The sequence below is a fragment of the Plutella xylostella genome, chromosome 12, assembly GCF_932276165.1.
Source record: "Plutella xylostella chromosome 12, ilPluXylo3.1, whole genome shotgun sequence".
NCBI classification, from domain to species: domain Eukaryota; kingdom Metazoa; phylum Arthropoda; class Insecta; order Lepidoptera; family Plutellidae; genus Plutella; species Plutella xylostella.
In genome coordinates this window covers 9,577,265-9,602,277 of record NC_063992.1, presented here as the reverse complement: position 1 = coordinate 9,602,277, position 25,013 = coordinate 9,577,265, and the positions used below count along the sequence as shown (strand labels likewise).

The following is a 25,013-nucleotide window of genomic DNA, read 5'->3' as shown; positions in this document are numbered from 1 at the left end:
ATGAACAAACCGGTACACTATGTACCGACCTGTGAGCTCAGCACGGGCGCGCGATAGCCACGATAAACTATCTTCCTGTTACTGACTTCAATTGTCACATTCCGCCATAAAACAATGAGGATTCAAGTGTATCCTCCACGAGTCTGATTTGTTTCATATGCACCAATAATATTTTATTAACTGGTCTACAACATTGTACTTACCATAGTACTGTTGAAAACTAATTTCTTTTTCATCATCGCAGGTCTATAGCATATCTCTGATGGAACCCCGATGGTTCAGTCCCCCCGGATAATTCAGCCTAACACACTCAGCATGCCATACTTAAGTTCTGCTTAACACGACGTCCTCCGAGGTGTGAAACCCGAGTGGCTCAAATATTTCCACCAATCACAGTACGATATCGATCTTTAATATTTAAGCATGGCTCATGCCGACAATGCAGTACAGATACAATGTCGTAAATACATCCTCTTACTAGCAGGACACTTGAATTTTCCTTCACGGTTAAATAAATTACTAGTTATTAGTTAGATGGGAGTATATTAGGAGAGGCATGTTATTATTTTTCTGTTAGTCACGGTCATGGCAAATTATCAATGATAATGACACAATTTTTCCATTGCATTCATGGCGTTTGATTTTTGCACATTAGTCTTTATTTTTTGAATATGTCAAAAAACCTCAATAGCATCAAATAAACTGGATATAAGCACAGACCCACCCTCAGCTACCGAGATCCATAGCGCGATCAGGACACTCAAAGACGGAAAAGCACCCGGTTCTGACTTAATAGCTTCAGAAATGCTGAAATCAGACATTTCATCTGCAGTAAACATGCTTACCCCTCTGCTGTCTGATATCTGGGATCAAGAACTTATCCCTGAAGAATGGCGAACTGGACTTTTAATAACAGTACCGAAAAAAGGTGACCTAAGCAAGTGCTGCAATTGGAGAGGAATAACACTTTTACCAATCCCCTCAAAAGTCCTCAGTAAAATTATCTTGGACCGCCTTTCAAAAGCGGTGGAGCCACTCATCCGTAACGAACAAGCAGGATTCAGACCAGGAAGATCATGTACGGACCAAATCAATACGCTGCGTATTATCCTCGAACAAGCCTCGGAATTCCAAAATGAAATCCACGCGCTGTTCGTCGATTTTGAAAAAGCGTTTGACACATTGCATTGGTCCGCCATCTGGAGCCGCCTGGAAGAAGTTGGTGTCCCCACCAAAATAATTAATCTGGTGAAGGCCATGTACCATAACTACTCGTGTAGAGTCTGTCACGATGGCCTCATATCAGATCCAATAGAGGTTTCTGCGGGAGTGCGACAAGGTTGTCTTCTGTCACCTTTGCTTTTCCTCGTTGTCCTTCCCAAGTAACATTTTTGGTTTTAGAAAGGTTTTGAAAAGGTTCTAGAACCTTTGTATGGAAATCAACTCGTAAGTCTTAGAAGGCTCAATAACGTTATATTAACCTTATATTAACCTCCTGAGTGCAAAAAGGGCCCACGTTTTAGAACCTTTCTGAGAGCTACAGCAAAACCTATAGCTCAAACCCAGAACCTTTTGATCTAATTACACAGAACCTAAATATTACCTTCACAACCTTATTATAACGTTAACATAACCTTGGAAGACAGCTTTTAAGTTCTAAATTAGTCTTGGATGTAACTCCACTATAACTTGAAACATATTTGATGGATATTTGTAATGCGTTTCCAGGACTCTCGGGTTTTAAAATGTTTCTGTGTAAGATTTTATAATAATTATAATAAATGGCGCCATTACCTGACACTTTCCAAGATTCAAAATGGCTAGCTAGTAAGTGTTGTATTAATAAAAAATACAGTAAGTAGTGAGGCTGAAGTCAGGAAATATGAAAAACTTGTGCGACTAGCACTTTATCGTGATACTTTAGGATAATAGTTCTGTATACGTAACGGGCCTTTTGTAAATAATAAATTTGAAGATATTTTAATTAAAAAAATAGATAAAATTTTATGTTTGGTCTAAAGTTATATTAGAAATAAAAGAACTGTCTATATAAAAAAACATATATTTGGAATTATATAGCACACGCTACTGAATTTTCCCCTAATTAATTAAAATGTATCTTTTTGCTAAGTTTTTATTTTAAATTTCAGTGAAAAAATATGGCGGCCGTTAAGAAATTACTTAAAAGCATTAAACATATTTTGAGGATGCCTCTAAAGCTTTAAAATATTCTTGAAAGACTTAAATCATGCCTTTAGCTCATAGCCAGTGCTTAATGCTTTTGGTTTTCACCAAGTAGTCCTAATTTGTTTGCCTAGACAACTCTCATCAGCCTAAAGGTTTAAGATAGGTTTTAAAAATTACTTATAAGTGATTTCAACATTCCATAACTGTATAGTTGTATCGAGGTTAAAAATTTAACCTTAAGCTCTCACTTTAGCATAAATGCTAGCTTTTCTAGAACTTAATCAGGAGTCTACGACAACTATAAGATCCTAGAACTATATGCTCTTGAAACACAAGTTAAAATAACGTTAATTTAAACTCTTATCAGCAGCTCCAAGGTTGTATTAATAAACAATTGGTTTTAGGACTTATTAATCATTCCCAAGTACTCAATATGACCAGATAGCAAAGCATTAACCTTTTCACAACCCTTATAAAACCTAAAGGCATTTCTTACAACCCAAGCTCGAATGAAATGTTACTTGGGTTGATGGGATAATGCTGCGCGTCAATGAACAAGTCCACCAAGGCATAGATTGGGAACCAGTTGGTAATCTGCAAGACCTGGATTATGCGGATGATCTATGTCTCCTGAGCAACCATCAATCTGACATTCAGAACAGGCTAGACGTGCTTAAATCGGAGTCTGCCAAAGCTGGCCTAAAAATTAATGTCGGAAAGACCAAATACCTAAGAACCGGCGACCACGAAGATAACGCGATTCTCGTAGGAACCGAAGAAGTGGAGATGGTATCACGGTTCACTTACCTAGGTAGCGTTGTGGCAGGCGATGGTGGCACTGATTTAGATGTCAGCTCCCGTATCGACAAGGCTAAAGGCGCATTTGCGTGTCTGCGCTCCGTATGGCAGTCAAAACACCTCTCTCGTAGAGTGAAACTCAAAATATTCAACACCAACGTGAAATCTGTACTGCTATACGGATGCGAAACCTGGAAGACTACGAAGACCCTAACACAGAAGCTTCAAGTATTCATCAACCGCTGCCTCCGACAGATCCTGAAGATCTTCTGGCCCAACACGATATCGAATGTAGACCTCTGGAAGAGATGCCACGAAGATCCTGTTGGTTTGCAAATAAAACGGCACAAATGGAGTTGGATCGGCCATACCCTGCGTAGAGACCAAAATCACATTCCAAGACAGGCTCTTGACTGGAATCCGCAGGGCAAGCGTAAGCGAGGCCGCCCTAAACAAACATGGCGCCGTTCAATCGATGCGGAGATGCAGGACGCGGAGATGACGTGGTCCGAGGTGAAGCTCGCTGCCGTCGACAGACAGAGATGGAGAACCGTTGTGTCTGCCCTTTGCCCCACGGGGGGGTCATAGGACGCCAAGAAGAAGAAGCATTAAATTTGCCCTGTACCAACCCTGGCATCGCACTTTTTAATCATTTCTATTTAAGACGACCGAATGGCGTAGTGGTTAGTGACCCTGACTACTGAGCCGATGGTCCCGGGTTCGATTCCCGGCTGGGGCAGATATTTGTTTAAACACAGATATTTGTTCTCGGGTCTTGGATGTGCCCGTAAAATGGCAATAGGCCCGCCCCCTATTACATTGGGACTAACATAACACTCTGGCGAAAAGTGGGTGCAGCAATGCACCTCTGCCTACCCCGCAAGGGAGTACATTAGTGCAAGGCGTGAGTACGTGTTTTTTTTTTTTTAACTAACTTTACTGTAAAAGCATGATAGCAATCGATTTCATTTCCATCTATGGGTTTGTATTCGTACAACTTCATTTTACGGCTACGCTAATTCATAATGGGGAAGAGTAAAAGCAGGAGCACGTTCCGCAGTGGGTGACAAAACTATCAGCGGTGAATTAGGATTTGTCTGTACCAACGAAGTCGTGGCCAGAGCTCAACTTGCTGGCCCACGACAGAGAAGGATGGAAGCGCCTGGTGTCAGCCCCAGACTCCTCAGAGGAGTAGCGGGATCGAAGAAGAAGAAGAAGGAATATTGGTAAGTACTTCTCTAACGAGAAGGTCTGTACATAGAAGGCACAAATCAGTATAAACACTATGTAGTTTTGAGAAAATGTATGAGTGCCAACCAGTATTTTTAGTGTTTTTAGATATTTCCTAGAATTGATCAAAATTACTCAGTCAAAGGCTTGGGCTTTGATTTAATGTCCAGAATGCCTAAACCATGGGATTGAACTAAAGCATAAATATATCCAGATATATTTATCTGTGAATTGAGTTCTAGTCTTGTACCTAAACTAGTCAAGTAACAGGCATAATTGCAAAGATATGTTGTATGTGTACCTATCTATCTGTATATGTATGTATAAATTGTATATGCCATACCGTTTTGTATACCAACACCAGTCGTGTTTTCTAAGATACAGTGGCGGAATAGTGCCTATACTTACAATACATGCCAGGTACCTACTATACCAAGTGCGTATTATAATATTCTTCAAGAAGTTGGAGAAATTGTACTTGTGTATTGTATAAATTAAAATAACTTTTATAATTTATAACTGTATTATATCCATAACATTTATTAAGATAACCTGTGTAAATATTTTGGCTAAATAAACATTTTTTCATTTTCATTTTTCATTTTCATTTTCATTTTCATTTTTCAATTCGGTAATAAATAAAACATTACTTTAACTATACAAACTTTGTCGTTCACCTCGTGTTGCAGACACGATTTTTGGGTTACTATTCACATTTTCAATATCCTGTATGTATATGTATACTCAGTATATATTGTACTTGCGCATACTATGGTATAGATTACTTGTATTGAATCTCTAAGTCCCCAACAGTACAACCCGTTTCGCGCGGCCGACATCCGTTATACAATACCTGTCTATGTATATACAGTACACTCCACTAAATATGTAAGTAAACGGTATAAAGAACGATATGAGAAATATTTGCATTTGAAATGTATCCTTCAGCGTTGTGTTTTTCAGGAGACTGAAAGTGAAGAAAAATATTTCAAGTAAAATATAATAAGTTCTGGTGTATACAATACAGGTGCCCTAAACACTGATTCGCCTCAGCTAATCGCACTGTCAATCAGTTTTTTTCAAAATTCTAATGTGCGAGTTAATAATAATAATTATTTTTTTATCATTTCGGAGACACACTCTTAATTGCGTTAGACAATTTGCTCTTCACTTTGGCAAAGGATGGACTGAGTGTTTAGTTCAATAATAGCTACCCGGCCCGACAAACTTGCTATTAGGTCAGTTTCTTTTCTGTACCGCATCTGCACGATTCAATTACTTGTTTCTATAGCCGACAGTCCACAGTGTACAGCTGTGCAACCTCCGCGCTACACTCGAGCGTTGATCTTGGACATTGAACTAGAAACGAGGAGTCATTACCAGCACACTGTGTTCGCTGTTAATTGGGCCGCAGTTGCGATCCCCGTCGATAACCTTGCAGTTTTCTATAAAAGGCTTGTGCTTAGAGTAGTTGGAGTTATTATGTGATTATTTATATACTTACTTATTTAAAATTAGTAGAATTACGTTTTTCAAATAATCTTGTTACTAATAGTCGAAAGTTAGTAAATGTGAGTGTTTCACGCCAAAACATTTTTTTGTAATGTAGCACATGTACTACGGGAAATTTACATCACATTCAATTAAAACATCACATTTTATTCCAGAATCCACGGACAGATAACAGTAATATCGCGGAAGAAGCCTTTTTTTTATGTAGCCTGGGTAGTGTCCCACTGCTGGGCAAAGGCCATAAGGAAGAAGCCTATATTATATTTACTCCTCACCAAATTAGTCTAAGCAGTGAACTAAATTGTCAATACTTTGTATGTACTCGTGCCGATAACTGATAATTTTTATGTTTTTCTTGCGAAGCTAATTTTATTCATATAGGTACTTAAGGACATTACAATCACGTCACAGTTTCCCAAGACTGAAAAAGTATAAAAATATAAAAAATACTGAAATAAGTATGAAATATGAAAGGTATATTGTAAATACTGTTTAAGCTATTTTAGCTTACTTTTGCTTACTTACCATAGTTAATTATCCAACAAGTGGGATTAAACCGCGGAAAATATTCATTTTCTTTTTTCATTAAGTGTTAGATTCATTAGCTAGGTGCACCATTAAATAAGTTAATTATGTACCTACAGTTGAGTTGAAGCTATAAATTAACTTGTTGTATAACGTGTATGGAGTTCAATAATTATTAACTGCTCTCACATAATAAATCTCGAGTATAATTGAAGTACAGTGCATGACTAGTTAAGTACCTGCTATTTAGAACTTTAATAGCCGACTTCGCAAAATATCGCAGATAGAAGTGTTAGAAATAGTTTTTTTTTTACGTTTTTTATTATCACCTGTACAGATATTTTGTAAAAATAATATTTTTTGGCGTAATTTTTCACAGTGTACTCAAACTATCACACACTGTGCTTGACTTGCATATAATTTGTAGAATAATAGCTACACAACACACGTGTTACGCCACTTTTTTGAACCATATTTATAATTATCATTTTCATTTATACCACATTCATAGTTTACTAGGCAAGCCAAGGCGGTGCCAAAATTTAATTTCACATGTTCTTTTAAAAAAAATACCTACTTCGTTGAAAGAAAGAGTGAAAACACAGCCTTCCGGGAATCTAGATGTGCCAGTTTCCTCGCAATGTTTTCCGAACACCAATCTAAATCAAACGACGCGACACTTCACATGTCAACGAGACAAGTCATTATTGATTGTGTTGTCCTTCTCTATACTGCTATTAACAACCTCCTCCATTGAACTAAATTACTGCCGCAACTGTTTTTTAATTATGGCGTTTCCTTACATGACTCGATCTAATTTATCGGCTTTCAACGCATTTTAGTACAAAGGTAAAGATTTAGGGTCTCTCTATCAGTGAACTCACCAAAGGTAAGTTATACATTATAACCGTCTGCTCAACTTATGCATTCGCTATATTTTTGGCCTGCGTAAGTATGATCATGTCTCTGATTTTCGTAACAAACTCAAGTGGCTCAATATCCGTCACCGAAGGAATGCTCATATTCTATCTCTCGTTCATAATATAGTCTACAATGCTAGTGCCCCATCCTACCTAACAGAACGCTTCACGTTCTTCGACTTTTCTGACCGTCCTCAACGGTCAAGTCGCAATCTTCTCTTTCGTACCCCAGAGCATAATGCGGCAGGGTATTCTGATTCTTTTACTGTGACAGCGGTTCGCTTGTGGAACAAGTTACCACTGGATATAAGACAAACTAAGTCTATAGATCTTTTTAAATCTAAAGTTCGTCTCCACTACCTCCAAGAGCAGAACATTCTGCCTAACTGATCCCTATCTGTGTGATGATGATGATAGTAATTTTATGTATGTATTTATGTATGTATGTAATGTATTTATTTAGGTATCATGTGTATATTTATATTGTATAGATAGGTATATATTAAGATATTAATATTTCGGTTAAGCACTCAATATAAACCATCTTCTTTCTTCAAAGCCTTAAGCACTACCAATCACTTTTTCAACATCACCAAAGGTTAATTGGTAGAAAATGCTGCTAGCATTAAGTTCGCCTTTGTAGCAATTTACTTTGTGCAATAAAGAATTTAATAATAATAATAATTATATGTCATACTGAACAACATTTTTATATGGATCTTGATATCCGAAATAAAGAATTATTATTATTATTTTATTTATTTATTATTATTTGTTAAAAAGTATTGATATTTCCTTTATTTATTGATGAGTTTTTATCTAATAAATCATATATGGAAAGTCAATATCACTGAAACTTGAACCCACTCAAAAGTACATAATATAGCTTGAAAAGGTTTAAGCCCGAGACTGTACTTACAGAAAATAAAACTGCAGTAGCACAGCCTTACACATTTTCCTTTTTTATCCTAGCAGCGTAAAAAAAAACTTTGTGATTTACTTCTCCCTGCCCACCGTGGACATTGCTGCAAGTTCCTGCTATAGTTTTGTCCTTTAGAATTTAAAATTCATCGGACTGGTCGGGCAAGTTCACGGAAAATCACTAAATGTTAATGTCTTTGTTTAAAATTAGAACAGTATGCTAACTACCTACAATGATAATAATATGTAGGTAAGTACAGGCCTGAAATATAAATGGATGGAAGCTGTTTGTCTAGGTTTTTTTATACATTTTTTATAATTATAGTTGATTTACACTTAAATATATTTATTTTAAGCGGGTACTGTACCCCCTAATCTTCAGGAGCAGCCAAATGTCTCCTCTGATTCTGTTTTCAGGTACTTAGGTACATCTATGAGGGGAGGGATACATTTATTAATTTTTCAATAAAGACAATAATAAAAAGTACTTATTAAATGGATTTGTTTAAAGTTTCGGGGTTCAGCTTATTTATTTAAAAAATATAGTATACAGGTTGTTGCAAAATTGGTATACTAAGCCGAATTTTACATGTGCAGCATGTTATATATCTAAGCCCGAAACTGAAATCAGAATTAGGAAATTCGCGAAAAAATATATTCCATAGTAAAAAAGTCACGTGACCAACAAAGTTTCTATGGAAAATGATATTTTATTTTCGCGAATTTTCAAATTCTGATTTCAGTTTCGGGCTTAGATATATAACATGCTGCACATGTAGGTTTCGGCTCAGTATACCCTTTTTGCAACACCCTGTTTAATATCGTATTAATTAGTAAAGTTACAGTAACATATTTCGTAACTTTCTGCGGTAACGTCACATGTTACCTTTAATAACGGCTTAGGTTTATTAAAGTATTTTTTTAAAATTACCAATCTAATCTAGTTTATAATCTACAACAACAAATATCTATGCTAACAAATTATCTGAAAACAAATCACAATATCTGAAACTTTCCATTCACCCAATCCTTACCTTACCCATCCTCCTATCTTGAAATGACCCTTGAACTTGGGAAGTCCCAACTTCCAGTACAGTTTCCTGTTTTCACATACAACAGGCGTGAGCATAATTTATAATTAATAATTATACATCAACAAAATGCATTGTGATTGACAGATTACCTTGACAAAAGGTTAAAGGCCTTTAACCGGACGAATTAAAAAATATTAACTGAAGTAGGTATACATATTATAACCTATAGTACATAGGTACAGGCTAGTTGAGATGAGATAGACACGTAGTTAACATGACAAAGTTTATTTTTTCTTGACTTATATGTTATTTACCTGTTATTTATGCATTATAATTATGTAGGTTATAATATATATGTAGGTTATAGTTAGTTCAATTTTAAAAATGCAATTAAGTATAATTATGGAAATCATCGCTATTATAGTCTTAATAGAGCGGAAATAACAGCGAGTAGTAGCAGTGACAAAATTACTATCATTATAATAATTTATTTTCATATAATGATTTATGGCTATTATGAGTCACATCGTTAGGAGAGGCCTATGTCCAACAGTGGACTACAGAGGGCTGAGAGAGAGAGAGAGAGAGATGAGTCACATTATACTTCAAACATTCTCATGTTAATAATATACATAATCATATATTTTTCCCCGAATATTATGATTTTTTACGATAAACACATTCAGCTGAACTCAGGTCTCCTTAAATCAATGTACAATCCGAGGCAAAGCGACTAAGTGCCAATTTCTCCATAGTCGGTTAGAGCATAACCAGGTATTAGTGGTTGACTTTTGACACATCTGTGAAGAATTTTATATGGAGATGACGTAGAATTGATAACCAATCCCTGGTCGGTTAGATAACCTATGGAGAAATTGGTACTAAACCTCTCCGATAGTGACAATTCTATGTCAGATTTCGTTGCCCCAGATGATCGTGGAATCGGCTGAATGCCTTCCATTTTAATTTTAAGCTCTTATAGAATAGAATACTCTTTATTTTGCACCATTAATGACAACATGTTGTGAATTGTAAATTCACAACTTTTATATAAAATAGTACAAAAAAGGCGGATTTATTGCTTAAAGCAATCTCTACCAGACAAACTTTTATTTCGAGTATTTACAGTTCTCTCATAATGAGGAGAGCATTGACCTGGCTTTAAGAAGTCTACTGATAAAACCACTCCTGTATAGGTAGGGTACGATTGGGTAAGATTATTTTAGGCGTTAATTATTAGTCCCCGTTCTATCCTATATTCAACACAATCAGTTTCTCGTATTCAATATATAAAATCCGTAAAGTCGAAGTTTATATTTTCGACCAGCTTCCTAAATGTTTAGTCTTCAAACTCTTCAATAATAGATATCATAAAATGCCAATAAAAATGTTATCTCGTTGAGCAAGGTCAATATGGTTTTTTTACTGCGACGACATCCTGACGGATTTTGTCAAATTTACAAACATGTTATTTATTTATAAGTATCCGATTGACGTTACCTTCCGGTTGGTAAAAAAAGTTTAGTATTTTTTTTTATCTTTCGGATAGGTACATCCAAGTACCAAAAACTTATTAATACCCTGGATTTAAAAAATAATAATTTGCGCTATTAAAACTAATACTCGTAGAACATGCACTTAGCATTAACACCCTATATTATAGAAAGTACCTACTAACATTTTCGAAAAAAAATAAAATATACCTACTTACATAAAATCACTATAAAAATTACTATTGCGGAAGATACACATAACGAAAGATCAAGGTTTATTCGTACAATTAAGGGAATATTCACGTATTTTTATAGGAAACAAAAAACAGTGTCTGACGAAGGTCGGATTAATTTATAATTACCTTCCCACCTATCAAGTTATCAGACGTCAAGAAAAATACAGATTGTTTAACCCTAGAGTAGTCGCGCCTTTTTTTGTGACGCGAGTGATCGCGTGGCGGCATTTTGCCGCCCATATTAAAATGTATTTTTTGGACACTTAATAATTACGAAAACTTATAAATGTATATAATTTTAATAAAATTAATCATATGGTATTAGAAAAAGTAATATTTATAGATTTTATACTATAATTGTCCATTATATGAGCTATCGTTCATGCTTTGGTAAAAAATCTGATCTTTTAGGTATAAATTTGTCTTAAACCACACAAAATCAACAAAACTCAAAATTATTTAAAAAAATTAGACGTTATCGTCATCTACAGCATTTATTTCAGCAACACAGTCCTGAAACATGAACACAAAGTGATCGTTGCACAGTAACTTTCTACATGTATTGCACCCTTTTTTGACCTACTATTTTTCTTATATGGACATAGTTATATGCATGTACCCTCTCTTCTTTAGGGTGTTTTATGTTGGTCCGGTGGTACAAAACGGGAGACTTGTACCACCGGACCAATAAAAAACACTTATGTACTGTCCATATGTGAGATTTTATTGTTATACGTGGTGTAGTTATGGGCAGAGCTATTTTTTCCAGGTAAATTCTTCGTAAAATTAACTCGTTAGTAAATTAACAAAGCTATATCGTTAATCGAATGTAAACTGAAATAGATACATACCTACATTATATTACCAAAAACACTGAAAAACTAACAATATTTCATAACAATTGTAAAAAAAATAACTAAAATTTTACTGACGCGAGTGCTCGCGCGGTGAGCATTTTGCCGCCGCGTGCGACACACTCACTTCAATTCTCTCGTCCTGCCGTAACCTGTGCACTGAATTTCTCCAAATTTACGTAACATGTAGCAGAAGACCGAGAAATCAGCTACATAGGCGCTGGACCTTGAGGAGTGCATAGTTCACAAAATAATAAACATTCATTGCTGAGGGCGGCAAAATGCTCATAGCGCGAGCACTCTAGGGTTAACAAATAATTAAATACATCTTTCAATTCCTTTGGTTCATTGAACTTTGAACTTCAGGCTCAAAAGTTACACAGGTTGTTGCAAAAAGGGTAAGGTTCGGCAAGTAAGCCAAAAGAGGGTGATCATTCGTGAACTGACAAAGAATCCGCTGGAGATGGAACACGCCACGTAAAGCTGATAAGTATAACATAAGAAATTATTGTTGCGTACGTTACGTTTAAATTTATATTGTAAAACTGTTAGATCCTATCCTGACCTATCAGTTAGTACACTCACGAGCAATGAAAAGGTTCCAGCTACTTATGGAACGTCAATGGCAGGTGGAAGTGCACATGTGTGATTTTACTAAGTATTAATAATTCACAAGGTTTTCCTACCTTCAGTTAAGTAATTTAAAATGTTAGGTTCTTTATTTCTGAAGTGTCGAAAGTCAAAGCGTAGTTGCGAGCACTAATCAAAGATTACTAAACTAATGCCAATGTTATAAAATACACAAATTAGTATATCCGTTTCTTTGCGTAGTGTTCCGCACTGGAAACTACAAGGTGTTATTATTTTTCATACATACCTATTAGTACGTACGGTACCTATTATTAATACAATGGTACAATGGTACCTTTATAATGTCTGTTTACAAATAAAGACAGATACTTACTTACAATTTAGTGTTTTAATCGCTTTGTCAAAAAAAATATTTTTATACATACATACATCATGCAAATTTTAATATCGAATTCTTGAATATTGTAAGAAGTTAAGTTTTTTTAAAATGATAACAGCTGAATACTTGTTTGTTACTTACTTTGCCTGCACACGGCAATGATCCTAAAAATATTGCACTGATTTGAGTAGACTTTCTTGTTTTTGGTTTCTACATGTGAGCGGTTTTATTAAAAATCCTACGGAACCCGAAGGACAGAGCAGGTTTTTGTCGTTGTAAAATGAATTGCTCAGGACCTAAGTTTCAACACAGTCAAGTTGAATTTTTGCAACCACAAACGAGTTTTCCCTTTCAAGTTAATAAGAAAACCAAAAGGAGTATTAACGATTCAGACTTACGACATGGAGCAGCTTGGACTAGACATTCAAACGCTAACCGGCTTAGATTATCAATATACAAACAAGATGGTATATCACATACAAAAACAAAGCCAAGCTGTCCGCATTTTGTTTACAGTGAAACCGTTATAATGACAACCAAGAATAAAGTCACAAATCTTCAAACCGAACTAATTCAAAATAAGAGCTTAGTTATACAGGGTGTTGCAAAAAGGGTATACTAAGCCGAAACCTACATGTGCAGCATGGTATATCTAAGCCCGAAACTGAAATCAGAATTTCAAAATTCGCGAAAAAAAATTTTAATTTTCCATAGAAACTTTGTTGGTCACGTGACTTTTTACTATGGAAAATTAATTTTTTTTATCGCGAATTTTGAAATTCTGATTTCAGTTTCGAGCTAAGATACCATTATACCATTTTTGCAACACCCTGTAGAAGTGCGGTGTTATTAATTTTCGAGAACGGTTTTGCACTGACACTCTACCTTGTCCATATTTATCTAACGATATACGCGCTATCCGAGTGCTAACCGGAGAAATGGCGAATACGTTTACTGACCAATGGCATTTTTACTTAAACGTAAGTAAACAAAATTGTAATTGCCTACATAAGTTGCTATTATATGCATGTATTATAACTTAAGTAGGTGCTTGTTTAGTGTAATATAAATGGGAGTATTACCAGCCGATAACAGTTCAGTTGTTTGGCTGATATTGTAAATATTAGTTTTTAAAGATTATTTTGATTAGGTAAATAAATACAAAATACAAATGCAAGAATCCACACTCTGACGGTGATATTCAAAAGAATTGGTGCGAAATGCGAAATAAAAGTACCCAATGGGCGTTATAATTATATGCTTTATCTTTTCATAGCAATTTAAAATCTAACATACATCCAAGTACAGTTAGCAGGATAAACTAATCTATGTAAACAAAATAAAAAAAGTTTACAAGTACAGTTTGAAACAGAAACGTGTATCACAGTCCCTTATCTTTATGCTGGCCTTACCGATGATAATTTAACGTTGAAGCTCAAAGATTAATTGAATACTATGTTAATTAGTAGTCACGTGTCCGCTAAGTGAATTCTGCTATCAATGTCACAAACACGATACTGTGCTGTTATTCGTTGATTCAATATTTTGTTTTTGTTAGCCGTCACTTTGGTGGTGCAGTCGATAAAACAGAGGCGAACCACCGTTCCGGCATTTTTACGCCGATCATGTCAATAAATATACCATAGGCATAAGTGTATAAATTTCTGCATGGCGTTTGGTGACACACACCAAAGTGGACTAGGAATTGTCACCGTGAGATCGGACTCGTATTAAAGATACAGTTGACTATTTGCCATAATTAAAAGGGATATAATTAAAATAATTAAAACAGGGCCACTCGTAGGAACTTCTTTCGTGGATCTCAAAGTAAAAGTAAAAAATTTAGATTCTGCAATGTTTATTACTTTCATTAATTATAACAGTTTCATTAATTGTATTATTCAGTTTGAATCATTTTTGTTGCGGTCCCTGTTTTAATTATTTTAATTATATCCCTTTTAATTATGGCAAATAGACAATGACAGAAACAATAATGTATTCCACAGAGTATCTGTATTTTGCAAATTTGCCCTTTATTAACACAAATAAAGATAAATCGTGGCCTTGAAAAGATAGTATAAGTATCAAAAATTTAAGGTAATCAACATTTACCTTTTTTTTCAAAGAAAACAAGTGACTAAAATAGTTTTTATGCGTGGGCAGTTGTGGATACAGCTCTCATGTGCATTTATATGAAGATATCTCGTATTGTGTCTTTCACATTATATTGCAAGGAAGCCTACATACTTACGTTATTTTATGAAGAACTGGGTTAAGGTTGAATGCGTGCATAAGTGCAATAATGCACTAGCGTTATATGTATTATGCTGCAGTTTTATTTTTAATGCGACGACGACTTTCAAATTTCATAAGATCTCAAATATACCTCACTGAAACTAATATTACTGTAGCAAGCCTGATAGAAATCATTTTCAGAAGCATGATCACAGGATACACAAACATAATATGGAAAAAGAACATTTTTGTCAACTATCACTGTCAAAAATGTAAGGCAAATTTGTCAGTTCCAAAAGCGACACTTGTTTTTTCCATATGTTTGTGTGGATTCGAAAATAGTATCGAATCCTGTGATCGCTGCACAGGTTGATATAAAATGGCCATCGCTCCCGCCTGAATTTCAAATTAATCCGCTTATCTTCAGTTTAATTTCACACCTAACATAATACACACTAATAACATAATACGGTTAAGACGCAACAATACACAACAACAAAAAACAGTGTACAATCCAACTATAAAGTCGTGAAAACGGAAGTGGATGCTAACTAATTGTTTAAGATCGTAGTTAATCGGTCTGTTATATTTATTTAAGGACAAATCCGTTAAAAATCCATAGTCAATCAGTATTTTATTTTTTAAATGTATGTAAAAGTAAGTAAATAACTGATGATCATAAAAAGTCTTAGCAAAATCGCACTCTCTGATGTCAGGACTTTATAGTTTGACTGTACACACGTTCAATAAACTTAATAACAAGAAGACTTTTATGTTATGAAGTGAGTATAAATAAGATCGATTTAGCTCGAGTCACGAGGTAGTTATCAGTGTATCGATTACACTGAAATGCGCATGAAGTTCAAAGTGAGTATAATCCACGAGAATAGGTATAATAGTGCATTTGTGTACTACAGCAGTGAAATGCAATAGTATGTAGTAGATATATTTCGCATGCATTTTTGTAGCCGGATACTTTTAATCGAATTATGCAAATCTTGGTGTTGCAAAAAGGGTATACTAAGCCTATTTTTTTCCATAGAAACTTTGTTGGTCACGTGACTTTTTTAATATGGAGAACTTTTTTTTTTCGCGAATTTCTTAAACTCGTAGAACAAAAGTTTAGCCACCCCCTTTCGGCTTAGTATACCCTTTTTGCAACACCCTGTATACTGGAAGATAGAGAGGATTTGTAACTGTCTGGTATTACGGATAGTGGGGTTGATTAATTCAAAAAAATGTGCTAAATCTAGATATTCTGTATGATCCGATGTTTTCATTACCGTAACATCACGTGATATTATGCCTACAAATATTAATAAATTTAATTAACCCCTGATAATAAATCTACTAGTAGGTATATATTCGGTTATAATATTTTTAATCCACTATTCCATGCACTATTTATCTTTATCTTTTTTTTATATTATATTGTTTCCAGCTATATATTGTATCTACCTATACGATATTGAAATTCAATAGTTAGAATGATTATGGTTGCCCTTATAAGGTCAGGCTCGATGATAAATCACTATTGAATAATGATTATAGGTATATACACTATTGATAACTTTGTGACATGAAGTCTGATTTTTTATCTTTAAACAACCGTTTGTCTAGGCTAGGTATAATTAGGTAAGCATAACTTTTAATAGGTTTATCTCTGTGTCTTGATTTTTATATTTATAAACTTCTCTCCTCTCAGCCTATCGCACTACAAATCACTTTCTCGACATCACCAAAGGTTAACTGGTAGAGAATGCCTAGTAGCATTAAGTTCGCCTTTGTACAATATTGTTTTATGTGCAATAAAGAATTTATAATATTAGGTACAGATTTACATAAAGTACTCGTCTAAATACTTAGCTATTCATAATCCTTATTTAATCAATACACGCTACCATATTTAAATTTCTCCATCTTACGAGCTTGCCTTTTTTATAAATATAATATTCTTATTAGGATAAAAAATATAAAGTTAATTATTTCTTGTTGCTATTCACTACTTAGAAGGCATAATAACATTTCATTGTTCTATTAATTATTAAGTAAGTACGTAATGTTCAAAATAATGTGTAAGTATAATAGTAAAATCTTATGTGTGGAAAATTTCATTGTAATTTAATGACTTATCGGATTAAAAGCAGGTAGGTAATACTAATCCTCTTAAAAAGATAAAAAAATCTATCAAAATTATAGTAAGTATGCCAGCCTTAGGTACTTAATGGGTAGGTATTACTTCCTAAGATAAAGAATTAATTTATCGATGAATTACATAAATAAAGAGGTGTAAACAAAATCACGCTTACCCATACTATGATAGGTACTTACTTATAAGAGCGGTGGTAGCTCAGTCGCATAAGCGCCCGCTTCTTACGCCAGAGATGCGGGTTCGAATCCCGGCGCTGACATGTACCAATGAGTTCTTTTCTGAATTTAAGTACAATGTATACCATCGCTCTTACGGTGAAGGAAAACATCGTGAGGAAACCTGCATATCTAGATTTAGCACATCTAGATATGTGAAGATGTGACCCACCAACCCGCAGTGGACCAGCGTGGTGGGAAATGGTCCAAGCTTAGGAAGGCAGTTTAGACCTTGGGGATATGCACAAAGGTTCCATTTGAGAGAGCCAGGTGCAGGTACTGACACCCCCACAGATAATAGAATAGGCACTTACTTATGTTTTTATTTTATACTTTTCTATTAGAGCATAAAATCAGTTTTTATAAATTTTATTAGTATTTTGTTCAGTTCATAATTATTATATTTAGATAGGTACTTCAAATTAAGCTTTATTGTCACTCGGACCCTATTAATGTTTTGTAGTTAAATTCTAATTAAGTACTTATTTGTAACTTTATCATATTTATATTATTTTGTGTTTTTTTTATTATTTCATCCAGTAGTCTTGTCTGAATCTGTGATCCTAAGTACTCCTGAGGTAGGGAATGAAATGAGATACAAACATTATAATTCAAGTTCAAATTATCTTTGTTAGAACTAGAAAGAATCCCTGGTACGCGGCTATATGCCTTAGTACCTAATTGGTATTATAGTAGATAGAGCATTCTTTCTAGCGTACCTGACTCATATGTAGTTAGCTAGTAAACAAGTCAATTAGAGAATAGTTTTCTTGTTTACGCAGGTTATTAGTACGTGTGTAATATTATAGAATCCGTTGTTATTTATATAAAATTATCTATACTAAAAGCCTACTAAAACATTATTAATTAAGTACACTCATACGTAACTCGAAATACAGTGTTTGTAGGTACTGGTGGTAGTCTGAATGTTTGTAGATATTTTTTTGCATACCTTCTTCCTTTGCACCAGAAGGGACACACTAGCTAACGAAATTAAATTTATTTGAATTTAAATTGAGAAAACGAAGTTTTGGAGCACTGCTGCGCTAACCACGACTCTATCTTGTTGTATTAGTGTCGCCGCACACGGGCCACCGGCCACAGCCACAAACGCCGCCACGAGAAGCTTTTGTATGGAAACGATTTGAAGCGTGTGGCCGCTACCGGCGTCAACCGTGTGCGGCGAGTCCATATAATATGAACGAAAATTACAGGAAATGTGCTAGTGGTGGCGTTTTGTGGTTTGTGTCCGGTGCCCCGTCTGCGGGGACACTTAAACGTGTCACGTCACGACAGTGCTCTCGATCGGTCGGTTTATGGCAAGGTGGAGTGACCCTCCACCACATTTCGCCACGGTCATCCGAGAACCTGTTTATGGCACCGAGTGCATTGACTCCCGCATGTCACATACAGACAGACAACACAAAAGACAAAGAAACCACATGAAGTCTTGAAAGAATAACAAAAAACAACAAAGCTTCACCTGACCTGAATTAATAGGTACTACGTAAAATCCTATAACGGTAGGACTTACACAATATGGGTTTTTCTGCCAAAAAATACCTTTCAGCTGTCACAAAATTGTTCAACCCACCTGCATGTACCTAGGGTCGTAGTCGTAGGTTACTAGCGTTAGCGGTGAATACAGTGAGTCATGTAGTGATGATCATACAGACTACAGAGTTCTGAGCAACTTTGAACTCTTACTCTTAAATTTGGGTTCTTAATGAGTACTGGATATTCCAAATTACGACTTAGTTATACAGGTTTAGGTGGTTTTGCTCGATTGGAAAAAGAAAAATTCATCAAAATTGATCTTTTTAGGGTTCCGTAGCCAAAATGGCAAAAACGGAACCCTTATAGTTTCGTCATGTCCGTCTGTCCGTCTGTCCGTCTGTCCGTCTGTCACAGCCGATTTACTCGGAAACTATAAGTACTACAGTGATGAAATTTGATGGGAATATGTGTTGTATGAACCGCTACTAAAATATGACACTAAATAGTAAAAAAAAGAATTGGGGGTGGGGCCCCCCATACATGTAACTGAGGGATGAAATTTTTTTTTTCGATGTACATACCCGTGTGGGGTATCAATGGAAAGGTCTTTTAAAATGATATAAAGTTTTGTAAAAAACATTTTTCTTAAAGTGAACGGTTTTTGAGATATCAGCTCTCAAAGTCGTAAAAAGTATGTCCCCCCCCCTCTATTTTTATAACTACGGGGTATAAAATTCTAAAAAAAATAGAGGTGATGCATGCTAATTAACTCTTTCAACGATTTTTGGTTTGATCAAAGTATCTCTTATAGTTTTTGAGATAGGTTGATTTAACTGTAATTTTGATTTGCTGCTACGGAACCCTTTGTGCGCGAGCCCGACTCGCACTTGGCCGGTTTTTTTATATCAAGTAACATGATTTATTTACCTATTGCAGACATTGGACAGTAATACGTTTTATTTAACTTTAGAATAGAAGATGTTGACGCAATAAATAACCATTAATATAGTTCTAACTACACAAATACCCTAAAAGTCGTCTGGGTGAAACGCATGTCAATCGAGCGATGCATCTGAAAACTGTAGCCTAATTTTTGTGTACAAATACAAATATATTTTTTTATATACCTAAGTACCTAGTTACTACATGCAAGTAGTCATTTATATTTAAAAACTGATAGTACCTACCTACCTTGCTAAAAATTGCTTTTGCGAAGACGCAATCGGCCTAATTAATCCAATGACGTCGACAAATGACCAGCATTGTTGAGTCAAGGTAAGCATTTCATTGTACCTAATGTGTATTGTGTCACTGGGAACGTTTTTTGTTGCATTTTTGTTGCGTGCTATGGCTAGAATCGCACAGTATTGCTAAAGTTGTCTGCCGGGACAATGACCTTTTAGCAAAATGTTGATAAGAGTGATATAATTTGAGTTGCAGCGTATTGAGAGCGATGGAAGCGTGCCCGGTATGCGCGGCAGATAGATTCTAATGTGGAGCGAAATGCACGAACAACATTCGCTATTTTGAGCCGACTGCGATGAATTGAACATGAACTTTTAAACAATTGAATAGAAGAGACCGATTATAATAAATGATAAAATTTGGATTTTAACAAGTTGTTAAAAAAAATATTTATTGATGTCATTTCCCAAAACGTCTACGACGTTATAAAAGTGATTCTTGGGACTAACTATTAAAAAAATCTGCCCTACTTTCGTATATAAAAATCTACCGTACAGTCAAATATGTTAGAGAAATTGGAAGATGATTATTAAATTCAATCACCATTTTGATTGCGGTAAGAAAAATGCATATTCAAACGACTTAACGAGAAATGTAATTGATCACCTTATTGTTATCAATTAGGTACCCTAATGTATTCAATGAGTATCATTTAGACTAATGGGTGAGGTGTACGTGACCAAACTATGTATACTTTGTGTGACAGTGATTGTCATTACTTTTAAATACAATTGTATCGTATGATGAACAGCGCAACTCATGTAATAAATTAATAAATTGTATTTTGAAACACAGTACAATGATAAACAATTAGTTAAATTACCGGATACAAGAGATTTTCGGAAAATGGGTTTTTATTTATTGGTAGGTAAATATATCATGTATTTGGCCCTTTTTGAATGTTAAAATAGTCAATGGCGTAATTTGAATTTTAAGGCTGTCCAATTTTCGTCAACCTTTTAAGGTTCCTGAAGAACTTTCACTGAAGATTATGTTTCGTAAAGAAAGTTTTCAGTTTAATTTTATTTATTTAATTTCTAACATGCAAATACTATTATGGCAATGTTGCAGTAGGACCATTAAAAGTATTGTGTACTACGAGTAGGTATATAAATAGGTGTAACGTTATATTTATGTACTTACGCATATTTTTAAATATTGGATCAGATAATAATATTACACTGATTCGATAACCAAACATGTGGTTTATCTTATCACAACACTCGTGTTTACGATTTTTATAATGTTAATCAGTATATAAAAATAAAGTTGTATTATATTACAATAAAATCTACGAAAATGCTTCCGATATATTCGTCATTACGTCATCGTCATTGGAACTGTTGACGACAATCAGTGCTAAAAATGACCTCCGTCATTTGTTGAAAATTTTGTTAGTAGAATTTATTAATGATTACACAAAATGTTTCTTTAAATATAACACACATAAGATGCATTTAGAAATATTTGTGTACTTAAGTACTTATTCAGAATCGCTACAAAAAAAATCTAATGCAAAAATTTAAAACCAAAGTATCGCAACAAATAATATGTATAATGAACTGAAAAGTTCATAAGAATACAGACAAAACATAGTTATATTATTTATGTATATGTACATAATACAATTATATACCTACAAAACAAATACAGGTCTTATTTCTGGGTGCAGTGAATTTACATCAATCTACAAATAAAGGATTTTGCTTGGCAAAGGGAAATCACCTATTAAATTTTATTGGCATGTCATCAAGGTAAAAATTGTTAAAAGTCATTTCAATTTAACGCAAGTTTTACCTAATATTATAACACATATTTAACACTCACACCTTGTACTCTCTTGCGGGGTAGGCAGAGGAGCATTGCTGTACCCACTTTTCACCAGAGTTATGTTAGTCCCAATGAAATAGAGAGCGGGCCTATTGCCATTTTACGGGCACATCCAAGACCCGAGAACAAATATCTGTGTTTAAAGAATATAACAATCTGTGTCTGCCCTAGTCGGGGATCGAACCCGGGACCTTTGGCTCAGTAGTCAGGGTCACTAACCACTACGCCATTCAGTCGCCTGTTGTACCTAACTAGGTTTTATTGTTATTGGCTATCAGCTTTCTTATGTTCCTGAGTTTATATGTAGGTATTGTTTTCGAAATTCACCTGTAATAAGATTTCAAGTATTGTGTACTACGTAGTAGGTATACCTATAATTTAATTTCAAGTTAGAATATTCGATTCGCATTTAATTGCGTACTTTTCTAACGACTCATATCAAGGTGTACAGTCGGGGTCAATAGAATAGAATATCACTTTATTGGACGTAAAATTTTACAATTATTTGTCCATTATCATAATATTACTCTACCACCATTTCACAAAGGCCCTGTCATATAAGGAGGAAAGAAACTCCTCAAAGAATGACAATGCTACCTGGATTCTTGGTCCGAAATGTAGGTTTTTATGACTGATGATCTATATCTATACCTACATCAATTTATTTTAGTCATCCATTACACAAAAGTTGCCTGGAAGACATTATCTTTTAGCGGTGAGGCCACCTATTGTATTTTAGAATATCAACTTCAAAATTGTAATAAAAACAATTTTGAATGTTTGATCAATAAACCGAAATTTAATTTTATTATTTTGCATCTCGAGAAGCCCACTTTTGAATATCAATTTGAGTAGGTACGCTGATACAGTTGGGTGAGATGTTTAACTTGTGGTTATGACATTCGGTGTAATCGATTTCAAATATGTTTTACCACACACTGACTCGCATGCAATTAAAAGTGTTGAAAAACAGTTTTTGTAAATAAGTCCACGTTGTGCAAATGCAAAACACGTGACTTTCAACGCTGATACTAAATTGTTGTATATTTTATCTTTTAATGCCTTTCACAAATTTTATCTTTCTTGTGGATGTATCATAAATAACGGATTTGCAGCTTTCCCGTACTGTGACATTGGCAACCTAGATTGTTCGACTGGTTTGCATGTAACAGAACCAACACAGGCGGTAGCTGTTTGTTTTTCTGCTATTGACAGACAAACAGACACGCACAGTCATCTTTTAACCCCACACACATAAACGTCTATAGTCCAACGCACGGAGGTAAAAAATTCCAATGACTTATGTTCCAATGTTTACATTTTGTTTCATTGATATATCTAGTTTAATAAATGAATCTGTACCTACTATTTTAATTGCTATTGATATCTTCAAAATATTGGTAATTTACCATTTCATTGATCCAATTTTTCCATTACATATACAAATAAATGTAGCACTTCACCAGTTTTTAAATGATAACAAAACGTCAATAAAAACTTTTATAAAATGCTGCTCGATGTAGCTCCGATTCATATCACAACACGGGCCTTTTGACCTTTATAAATGTGTAATTTTATCTTAATGTTTTAAATTAATGCTAAAACTTTTAATTGTCGGCCAAGGGCATTGCACCAATTGCACCCAAAATTTCATGAAAAATTCATTTATTATCTAATCAAGAAAATATAAATACATAATAATAAATACTGATCAGTAAATCCTACAGATGAAAAAAGATAATTCCGAACGCAAATTGCGAAACGCATTTTATCAGAACTAGGTATTTAATGTAATTAGTACATTTTATCTAAATGTTATCTTCAGCTAGGAAAATACATACCTACCTACTTCTATTCTGGTTTTTGATCACCCCAACTTGAATAACCTGATGTGTAGGGTAAGATCTTGACTCAAGATATCTTGTTATAAATTCTGCTGTTTCCTGATTTAATTTAAGGTGACGTCTCAATACAAGAAACGTTATTTTACAAAGCATTGTTTGCTATAAAAAACGTGCTTACTTGCGAAAACTGAATTAGGCATTTAAAAACCTAACAAATAACTTATAACGCATAAAGAAGGTGGTTCACAATCCTTGTTTATTGCTGATTGAAAAAAGTTATTACGGCAAAAAGACAAAATTTTAATGAATCGTCAATTTTCTCTCCGTAATTTGCAAATTTTGGAGAGCTGCGATTTATAAAATTTGAAATCGAAATTTTGAATTCATCGACTTCCGGGTCTTATCTAAACGTCTAGACCTGAATAATCTATATTTTCACTCACACCTCAACTTTACCCGCAAGACATCGCACATCGTCACGACAGTTACTTACTTTTGGTCCTGAACCCCACGGAGACTTTGAAGGTGAGGTTGTCGAAGGCGACGTCCACTGAGCTGGGCGCCGGCATGTCCACCTGCAGCGTCCTGCAGTCCTGGTACTCATTCCCCTTCACCTTCTGCCTCAGCCCCTGCAGCATCGCCAGAGCACTCGCCATTTTTATACACTTTTAGTTCACAACTTTTTATAGCATCACTTCAATTCCAAGGGCGCACTATCATCGATTTTTTATTATTATTTAAATGGCGTTTCGATTGATTGTTGTGGTAAGAGTGCACGTTCGCGCGGCTAGCGGTGCCGGGGAGCGGGCGAGCCAGCTGCCGACCGAGGACTGATGGCGACTGCGGAACTCGCGCCCCGCACGCCGCCGCGCCGGACCGACACTCATTCATTTTAATTTAATTTGATCCGCAATCCCCAAGTTCACACTGTTTGAGTTCAACACTTCACAAACAGTCAAACATTGTGTCGCTTTGGATAGCTTCAATATTTCGTCAATCGCACTAGTTGTTAATTAATTGAGTACTTTACGGCAACCTTACAACTGTTCTACCCACGTAGTTGCTTTAGCTGTTCGCAAACTCACATACAGTACGAGTATAAACATAAAGATAAATATGATACATGTACCTACGTACTTACTTAGCTATAGTTTTAATAAGTATACATTTTTGATAACCTAATTAATGGTTGAGTATTTAAATGACTACCCGAAATACCTGAGCAATGACTAAATAATGAATGCTTATCCTGAACTTGAACTTACAGTCTTTATTTACGTCGGCGTCGTTGGTTGAGGACAGTTGAGGTAGGTAC

General features: G+C 34.9%; 1 protein-coding gene across 1 annotated transcript in view; it reads right to left on the bottom strand.

Moving 5' to 3' along the window:
* The window catches only part of LOC105390390 (ATP-binding cassette sub-family G member 1), a 54,097-nt gene extending 29,533 nt beyond the window's left edge, over positions 1-24,564 (bottom strand). The window contains exon 1 of the mRNA XM_048624327.1: positions 24,192-24,564. Within this exon, the coding sequence (XP_048480284.1) occupies positions 24,192-24,354 (163 nt within the window). The 5' untranslated portion in view covers positions 24,355-24,564. The remainder of the gene's footprint in view (positions 1-24,191) is intronic.
* Between the last annotated feature and the right edge of the window lie 449 nt (positions 24,565-25,013).